This window comes from Psammomys obesus, unplaced genomic scaffold, assembly GCF_907164565.1.
Source record: "Psammomys obesus unplaced genomic scaffold, mPsaObe1.curated_primary_1811, whole genome shotgun sequence".
NCBI lineage: Eukaryota > Metazoa > Chordata > Mammalia > Rodentia > Muridae > Psammomys > Psammomys obesus.
Genome location: NW_026596143.1, coordinates 11,712,978 through 11,723,191, shown reverse-complemented (window position 1 = coordinate 11,723,191; position 10,214 = coordinate 11,712,978). Strand labels below are relative to the sequence as shown.

The following is a 10,214-nucleotide window of genomic DNA, read 5'->3' as shown; positions in this document are numbered from 1 at the left end:
GTGTGTGTGTGTGTGTGTGTGTGTGTGTGTGTGTGTGTGTGTGTGTGGTGAAGAAGAGAAAGAGAAAGTCTTCGTGTGAGTTTGTGTATGTTGCAGAATTTTAGCAGAACCGTTGCATCTGGAGTAAATTCCAAAGAGATGGCACCTAGGCTTTGAAGTAGAACTTTGCCAGTGAATGTTATCTGAGATTTTATGGGGTTGCTCCTTTGAAGGATGCTCAGAGCCGGTGCATAAATTAGTCTGCAGACATGCCTGGCAAACCAGAAAGTCTCCTATGGCTGAGAATTACTTAGGTGCTGGGTCTCTTAAGACAACCCCCAGATCAGATAAGAGGTTTTGATATGCAGAAATTGACTTGATAAAAGTGCCTTTTATGTAACAATAAAAAGAGCTTCTAGGAAGCTGACAGCCTTTGGTCCTTGAGAGACTGAGCCCCTAGCTACTTGAGAAGCCTAAATTCATCTTGATCAATCATCCCCTGTAACCAGAACCCAACATGTGTGTGTGTTCGTGTGTGTGTGTGATGAATAAACACACAGGCCACTTCCCAGTCCCATGTGCCTCACTCAGTCATTGCATTCACTTTCTGACCTCACCGTAATTACCATCTGACTTCATAATTTCGTTTTCCGGTTTTGTGTGATAGTCTTACCACTTATGCTAATTATGAAACAAGGTTTATTTTTCCGTGATTTTTGAACCACGAGTGATTGAAATAATTACCATTTGGAGCAATTGCTCGTTCTCTTGCTGGCGCTTAAGGGCCAGCTGTCAGCCTGTAGTTGGCGGAGGCATCTGCCGTCGTGGTTGGCTGAGGCTCAGTTTCCAGGTTACAGGGAAGCACTCTTGAGTGTTGTCACGTGTCAAGCAGCGTAGCGGTTTATTACATGTCGAGGCAATTTGGGTCAAATCCTATCACCCAAGTATGAAACACATCTAGGCCAAACTCATTAATTTACCGTTGCTCGTGGAAACACAAAGTAATGGTGAATTTGTTTGGCTCAAGGGTCCATGGCTTGCTGACTCTTGAAAGAATGTCACCCAGACGGATGTAGACGTTTATTTCCGTAGCTGTGCAGTAGCCTGCACTGATGCGTTTCAGTGTGGATCTGCATTTGAGTGTTTTTCAAATTTACCGTTTTCAAATTTACTATCATTCTGTGTAGCAGCATTTTTATAAACCTTACAGAATACATATCAAAGGGCAAAATTATTTTAAGAAGATAATATTTTTCTATTTTTATATCATATTTGTGTTATATGTCATTGTGTTAACATTGTACATGAATAATTGCTAATGTTATTATATGTCAACGGTTTATATTAATATAAAAAACAGCATGTTAGTTCTATATTATGTAATATGCATTAGGTATATATTATATATCTATATGCTAGTATTTATATACATTTTTTGAAGTATTGTCAAAAATATTACATGCATCTACACACTGGAGTCTAGCAACACCATGACAATAGCATTACAGAAATGGCTGTATGTCCTTTGGGCTCCCATGCTCAGTCCAGAAACAACCCTGCTGTACGTGCTGGGGTCTGTTAGTGGATGAGCACTCAGGGAAACACTCCCATAGCTCAGGCCCTATTTACTCCAAAGTAAAGAAGAAAAGGAACTTTTCCTCAGATTCTGCAAGGCCATCTTTCAACACCCAAGGACACAGCTTTGAGTTAAGGATGGTGTTAGGTCTCCGGTTGCCTGAATATCCAGAAAGGCGCTAAAACCGGACTATAGGAGGACCTCTGTCAGTTAGACAAAAGCCAGCCTTCCTTAGGAACTTGTGAAAATGGTTCCCATCGGCCAAAAGGAGTGATCTCCCTTACCTCTGCCAGAAGGGACATATGGCTGTCTGTGGTGCCTCACAGTATATTAAAGCTCGTGCGGCCTCCAGGCTCCCGCAAGTCCCTGTTACACATTTCAAAGTCCATGCTAGCACCCTGGTCTTTCTCACCTCCTCCCCTACTCTAGATCCACCCCAGCTGACAGCTCCACTTTCCTTAGCTACTCATCCTTATAACCCAACTATTCTCATTATTCTCTCTCTGTTTCTGTCTCTCTCTTTCACACACACACACACACACACACTCCCATTTTCCCTTACTCGCTGTCTCTTGCTATCTTTTTGCTCTCTATGCTCCTTTCCCTATCTCTCACTATCTTCCCTATTTTCTCCCATTTCCCTATCCCTGATCCAGTTAATGTGTCTTTCCTGGGAAGGATTAGAAAGAAACAGAAAGACAAATTCTAATGCTGTCACTTATTTGTGGGATCTAAAAAGTTGATCTCACGGGCATAGAGGCACACAATGGATGTCAGGCCCGGGAGTTGGAGGAAAGAAGAAATGTCTGTCACTGGTCAAGGGATAAGCTTTAGGCAGGTTCTGAGGCTCTCAAGTGAAGCGTGGATGGAGATGAATATGGTAAGTTGAGTATATAATTATTATACAATGTATACACATATCAAATCATCCTTTTTCCTTGGTCAGCTAACACTAACTTCTCCAGAATATTCCCTTTGTTTTCCATCACATGAGGAATAAGCAGAAACTTTCCACAGTTAGGAAGTGCTGACTAACAGTGCTGTCTTCTTCCACAAAGCTCTGCAAGGCTTAGGGCAGTATCACAAAAGGCAGACCAGAGCTCTCGTAGCCAAATGTTAAAATCTGTCAATACAAATTATAAAAGTAAAGCTGAAATTTTAGTATTTTCTTTCAAGTCTCGGGAAATTGGAGTGGCAGTCACCACTTGAGTGTCATTACAAGGACAATGAAGGGTATCATTGTGCACTTTACCTCCAATATACTCAAATTCAAGGCCAATGGGACTGACTTATATTGACCATGGTGTTTGGGTGTTGTTGGCCGTTCTTATTAGTTCCGTATTCCTTGTTTGTCTTTATGTATCCTCAAAACCACAAATGGGACACAAGGGAAACAAAGAGTTAGACCCTAAGCTTTTCTGGAAATATAAAGATCTACTTCATTCATGTTAAGAGGTAGGGCTTGACAAATTAATAGTTTTTTTAATGATTTATATAATATTGTTATAAATAATATAATATATATTATATAATATAATATATAATACTGGTGCTATGTATACAAATGCTAATTAATAGTTCCCAAGATCTAGTTGCATTCCAGACAAGTACATTCTCACACACACCAAATGATATTGTGTAAACTTTGCTCCCCAATTATCTCTGACTGGTTAACAAAGTTGCTGACAGCCAATTATTGGGCAGAAGACAAGTAGGCCAAACCTCTATTCCCAGGCTTGGGGTCTGAGGTAGGAAGAAGAAGAGGGAGGAGGAAGAAGATGGAAAAAGTGGAGAGAGCCTAATGGAGCAGATCCAGCCCAGACAGGACCTACATATTAGTAAGTAGTTTGGGGAAGTGCAGCTGGGAGGTAACCAGACTTGCTTAGAAAATCAGTCATTTTTCATGTAATTCATTTATTTATATGTATGTCAGAGTAAGAATGCGGGCTTTTTTATTTATCCAGTGGCTTGCCTTTTGTTTCTGTCATTGTTTATTTTGATGGCACTGAGGTGTCCTCTAGCTGGCTTCTTTAGTAGATTGTTAAGCATTTGCTATGTCCCGTGCCACTTCTAGCTCTGCCAGTCTGACTCTTGAAGAAGTCCTGAGCTGTGTAAACCGAAGGTAGTTCCCATTCTTGCTGTTCTCCTGCCATAGTTTACACTGAGACAAGCCCTGGGATAGGCCACCGTTTCCTGATTCCGAGGCTCCACTTTTCACAGAGTGTGAAACACAATAAAACTGAAATTTTTAGTTCAGGTCACAATCTCTCTGTTGTGCCTTTTCCATTACTTCCAATAATAACATTGTGTTATTAAACCGTTTTAAATGTTAAGCAATTTGTGTGCAATTCACCTATTAATTTCAACTCCCCATGTCTGAGAAAGGCGTAGCAGGGGGAGCGTCACAGCCTCTCCCTACCTCTAAAGATGGGTTACATGATTGGACTTGAAATGTAGAATCACATGACTCCAAATATAACCCCGACTCTTGGCGCTGCCATTCTTTAGTCTCTAGATAGTGGTCCAGCGGTCATCATCCCCACACCATGTTATGTGCCAAAGGCATGTAAGAAGGCCCCCCGCCTCTAACATACACCCTGCGCCCCGCTGCAGAAAGGAGTCAGGGCATGCATGCTGGGCAGAGGGCAGCACTCTTCGCCATTCTTCTCTATGTTCCTGTCTGAAGCTATGATTCCCAGGAAATCGCCTGCCTGCAGTTCCACGCCTGAAGGGGTTACACTACAGATTAGACTCCGGCTGGCTCAGCCTTTGTCCACTTGAGGAAGACAGGTGACATTTGTTACCTCTTTCAGCCGTGTGTCTCCGCCTGTGTGTAGGAACCATGGTTACAGAGCTTTTCAGAAATCATGACACCGAAATTACCCCTCCTGAAGCAAAAAGTGCTCTGGTGTGGAGAATCACGGGCCTGGGTCACTCATGAGCACCTTCCGGTGCTCAACCCAGATCCCTCTACATACACAGGACAGACCAACCACTCTCTAATGACCTGCCAGCTCTCTAATGGTCCTGGTCAGCTGGACTTAAAGGCCGTGACTTTGATGTTTTTGTTTTTGTTTCTTTTCCTAATTTTAAGATCTCCGCTATCACGTGGCCAAAGGTCTCTTCTTTCTGAGGTGACCTTTCTGAGTGGTTTGATGCCCCCTCGCCTGGCTTCTCCCCTCAGTGGCTGAGAGGGATTTCATCAGTCATGTGTGCAACAGTACTGCTTGAAGGTTCCCAGCTCTTGTTAAGTAACACAGTTCATGTTTTGCCAGCCGAGTCAGATGGCAAGTACCAGCTTGTCCTGCACCTCATTTTGCAGAAGACATGAGATAGAATGCACAGTTACGTTTTAATTAGAATAGAGAATTTAGATTGCAGGGAGTGTTGGGATCTGTAAGCAGGCATCTCTACGGCCAGCCCCAAGGGCCCTGACTTGTTATCTGGCATCTGTGAGGCCACCTAGAAGATCACCTGCTGAACACCAGAAACTACCTGCACATGCTCTGGGTCGCCTTATAAGAGAACTCAAAGCTCCTGCTCTCTCTCTTTATCTCTCCTGCCTCGTCCAGAGAGTGTCTCTGCGACCCCTTCCCCTTCCCCTAATAAACCTCCCCTGTGGAACCGGTCATGTCGAGTGATTGGTGAACCCGCCGAGTAACTCTCTTCTGCACAATTGTAGCAGGGAGGTGCTCTTAGTTTTGGGAGGGGGTGGTCTTTGCCGAAGAAAGCCTGAACTGGACACAAACAGTGCAGCAGCAAATGCAAGGATGGGGATGGTCTCACGGTTCAGCTGTCCCTCTCTGCTTCTAAAGCTTAAGTAGCCTATGAGGCAATTTCCTGAGCCGTGCGGTCCTGAGATGAGGCCATGACCCCCAGGTCAGGGAGTCAGCTGTTGCCTGTGGACACAGCAACTCCATTCTCTTGCAGGCTTAAGTACTTCTGCATAGCACAGTAGCTGTCTAGAAAATTAATAATCACCATTTTTTCACAGGGCTTAGATTTTAATGTATTTTATTTTATATTATTTTCATTTAGTCTATTTTCTTTGTTGTTTTAAATTGCTGTTTTGCACAGGGTCTCACTATGTAACCCAAGCTGGCTTTGAACTCCATAGTCTTTATCATCTTTCTGCCTCAGTTTCCCAAGGGTTAAGAATACAGGTGTTCTCCACCACACCCAGCAATATAATTTACATTTTAATTAACACATACTAGTGGTTCACATTTATGTGATTCAGTGTAACATTTCCATACATGTATACAGTGTGCACTGTTCAAATCCAGTCTCCTTTCATCCATCTATCCCAAGTTCTATTAATGACTATTCTATGTTTAGTTTGAGTTCTTTTAATTTCCAGAGAGAACACATTGGTACTTATCTCTGTACATGGATAGTGTTTGTTTGTTTGTTTGTTTGTTTGTTTTAAACACCGTATCCTCTGGTTCCATCCATTTTGCTTGCAAGTGATGAGATTCCATTCTTTGTGGAAGAGTGAAGGTTCACTATGTGCATTTAACATTTTTTTTTTTATTCATCTGGGGGTGGTGGTGAGTCTTAAGGCCAGAACAGTACACAAGGCAGATGCCTGAGACAATACAGTTCATGTCGTATGTTTCTTCGGTTCTTAAAACGCCTTTAGGGCTCTGTTTCATCATTACTCTCCGGTAGCTTTTCTTGCCGTGTGTCTGGATAATAGCCCCCGTTTGTGTCTCTCTACAGCCCAGTCTTTCCTGCGTGGCGTTTGATAGACTTCATTAAACTGGCCTGCTTTGCTGTTGTTTGCTTACATTCCCCTGCAGAGTCGAGGCTCCGTGGAATCATTCCTGCTCCTCTGTACTGCTTGGCACAGCGCCCGACTCACCTAAGGCGTTTAATGACATTGACTGGATAAATAAATCAGTTCCTAACAACACTTGGTCTTACGTAAATATCTACATCTTCTTATTCAGGCTCCTAAACCCTCCGAGAGGGAGGCTGGGCAGCTCAGAAGGCTTTCACAGCCGTGGAGGTCCAAGTCTATAAACGTTAAGACGATCACTCAGCCACATGGGTCTGATGTGAAGTCGCCTGCTTTTGTAGTCTGTGTTCCCACTGCAGAATTGCCTGCCTTGGCTTCCTCTCTCGGGGTCCTTTCACCTGTCCTTCTCCAGCTGCGAATTGGGTGGCTGTGCCCCAGCTTCCTCCTGCTGACAGAGGACCCACAGAGGTTCCCCAGACTGGCATCATGGCAGTCCTCCTCCCTGTCATGGCAGTTTCCAGAGGGTCACAATTTCCCAACCCCCAAAGTCTACTTTCCTCTCTTTCTTCATTTAAGTTTTTCTTCAGGACCACAGACCTTTGTTTTCCACATATTAGTACAATCTAAAAGTAAGTATGTGCAGGCAAGGGGTGTGATTCGTGTCGGTTACGGTTAGAATAAGAAATGCTGCCCAGAGCTTCCTGCGGTGTTGGCTTGGTTGGCAGCTGATTGTGAAGTCATCATTGGGAGGTGGGCAGGAGTAGGAGGAGGGTGAGTCCTGGCTCGGGGCGAATTTGCTCAAGCTCCTTCCTGCATTTCCCACCCTTTGCTTTCCAGCTGTCCTAACTGTTCCCCTCCTCACCATGCTGGTGTAAGCCTCTGAACACTTCAACTACAATAGCCCGCTCTTCCTTTGAAGCTCTTCCTTTCCTTAACTATTCCGTCCGTCAAAGCCGTGTAAAATCCTGATGAATTCACCGCTCTGAGAAGCAACTCCCTACCCTTACCCTCACCCTCCTCCTCCCCTAACAAAGATAATGGCCCTTGCTAGGTAAACAGGGTGTTTCAAGGGTACCTTTGTGCAAGTGCTGCTGAGATTGAACTCTCTCTCTACCTACCTGTTAGTTCATGGGAAAAAACCACACCCTTTCATGGCTTTTCTCCTGGAATATCGTGACAACTCCTTGGTCTGTGCCTCCAAAGATTACATCACATAAAAGTCATATTCATCCATGCTTTTTTCTCAAGGTCTTCTCTTTCAGGAAAACCAATCAAAGACTAGCAAACACACAACAAGCAAGAAGGATGAAAACAAAGAACAGGATTGTCTTTCTTCCATTTAACATTGTTGTTGCAAAGCAGCAAGCATGCCACTTATTCCCCTTCAATGGATAATCCCAGAGATGTCACTTGCCCATTGGTTCATCAAGCTTTGAAGCAACTGTTCAAAGTGACTGCTTCACCAGGTAGCCTTTCTCTGAGCCATGGCAAGCTGGCCACTGAAGCCATACCTGGAGCATATTCCAGCCGCTTTTCCCGTTCTCTCTACTCTTTGTTTATCAGAACTGGCCTAAATAACTGACTAGCAATGCCTGGAGGAAGACAGAAGTCACAAACAATCATAATTGTCTACACTCCCCTAGCTGAGGCCGGCAGAGCCCCCGGCACAATGGAGCATTAACTTCTAGACATATACACTTTGTTCTGGTGGGGCAAGCATGGGAGAAAACACACCCATTCGGCAAAATGCAGATGAGAAGCGGCACCAAATGACCCTTGTCAACTATTGCCCAAGAGGGTTCTGAAACCAGTTTCCCCAGCCTTGTAGAAATGTTTGTTTATGCAAGAGGCAGTTCTCAAAATCCAAAGGTCAGGCTCCTTTGCCATCTCCTCCATGAAAAGTGCACGTCTAGTTTGTCCTTCTTTGACAGCTCCCTGGTGATCAGGGCTTCTACCTCATTGCCACTCCCTGTCCACTAACTTACTTTTCTCCCCACCCACTGTTGCACCTTGAGGATGGTGGCTGTACCTCATCACCACATCACCAGTGTCCAGGAAGAGTTTCAGGTACAGAGAGGAAAATTCATTTCACTAGTGACAGGTTGACCAAGGCATTTTCCCGTATATATATATTCACATCCTATCCCTCAGCCCAGTGTCTGTCAATTATCAGATGTTAATTAAATACTTGTTGAGTCCTAGGATGCAAAATGGATTAATGAGTAGATGCAAAATCCTTGCAGTTTGATGGGTTTAGGTTTGTACTGCGAATATACCCTCTGACTAATTAGCTCCGTGCAGAGTGAGTACTCAATAAACGTGAACTACTGGGTCAATAGTGAGTCTGAAGGATTTTGCCGAGAATAAATCATGACGAAAGGCCTCTGGATGAGCCCCCTCCTTGTTGGTAGGATTGTGCCTGTACTGCTGTGGTTAATGCCTCAACTAAGTAGGTTGTGACTGTCCGGCTTTGCTCAAGCAGAAGTGAACTGTGATGTCAGCACAGCTGAGACTGGACAGAAGTGAAGGGAGCCGTGCCGTCAGCACCGCTGAGACTGGCAGATATCAGCTCAGATGCAGTCTCCATGTTCTCTCCACGCCCTGTTTTGTACTATTCTTATCTTTGAGGTGTCTCTGCAGGGTTAGATAGTGGAAAACTAACTAGGATTTCAGGAAGGCTGTTATTTGGATAAAAGTCTTTCTCTGGTCTCCAGTCCAGGCAGCCAGGCCCTGAGGGAAGGGCTAACAGTGCACTGTGGAAATATGAACCACTCTATATGACCCTGCATACTATGTAGTAAAGTAGAGGAGGTAGCTAATACAGAGCCCTCACTTTCTATTAATTCTATATGATATTATAGAACAGAGAGATTTCTACTTTCTGCTCTTATGTTGTACAGAATATTTTGGAATGTCACTATATATATATATATATATATATATATCATAGGTAAATAATTATTATATTTAATAATGATGATAATTTTTAAAGCAGTCGTCATATTTAAGCATACATTATATGATAGACCACCAAATTCTTTAGCCATTCAACTTTATGTATGAGATTAAATTTTAAAGTGCATCTCATTAACTTCAGTTTATATATGAGAAAAATCGATTTTAAAGATAAATAATATAATCAATGTCTTTTGATCTATTCTAAACAGAAGAACAGAGTTTCACATTTGAGTCTGTTTGACACAAAATTCTTTGCTATTAATTACTTGATTAGGAACACTGATCAGAGAGCTAAAATTAGGACCATTATTTTAAAAAGAGAATTGGAGTGGTAACAGCTATCATTAGACGTTGTGTTATGTATATTATACCAATTATCTTACTTAATATTAAGGCTGTGTATTTAATAAGCCATGTTGTGTTTCTCCCTTGTACAAATGTAAGAATTTGAGCTCCTTAAGATAACGTAACTTGCCATAGATGGTCTGCAACCAGGTGGCAAATGTGGGACCCAAACTTTATTATTGCACCTGTAGTATTCTTTTTAAAAAATTTTTTTTATTGGTTCTTTGTAAACTTCATACTATGTACCCCAATCCCACTCATCTCCCCTCCCCTCGTACCTTCCCTCACCTTTGCAGCCTTCCCCCCCCAACAAAGAAAAATTTTCTATTGTGGAAGCCATAGTGTGCCACAGTGTATCCCACAGTATGTACACTCTTCTTTGTCCACACTTCTTTGCTTGCAAATGTTCACTACAATGACGACTCAGTGTTCAGCACAGACTCACCTTTTGGACCATCACCCCTCAAACTTTGCTTATTCAAAGTCGGGGTGCTGGATTTGATGAGCAATGGTACAGGTGTACCATTTTCTTTCTCTGCGTTTTACTCCCCTGTCTTCGTTTTTAAATTTAATATGTGAAGCTCATTCATCCTAGTACTACCAATTTGACTGGCC

General features: G+C 43.0%; 1 protein-coding gene across 3 annotated transcripts in view; it reads right to left on the bottom strand.

Moving 5' to 3' along the window:
- Ido2 (indoleamine 2,3-dioxygenase 2) overlaps positions 1-10,214 on the bottom strand; it is a 119,085-nt gene that overhangs the window by 43,622 nt on the left and 65,249 nt on the right. Inside the window, exon 10 of one of the 3 annotated variants that reach the window (XM_055593449.1) lies at positions 3,869-6,419. The exons of the other annotated variants lie outside the window; for them this stretch is intronic. Within the exon in view, the coding sequence (XP_055449424.1) occupies positions 6,376-6,419 (44 nt within the window). The 3' untranslated portion in view covers positions 3,869-6,375. Of the gene's footprint in view, positions 1-3,868; positions 6,420-10,214 lie in introns of those variants that run through there. 3 annotated transcript variants of the gene reach the window in all.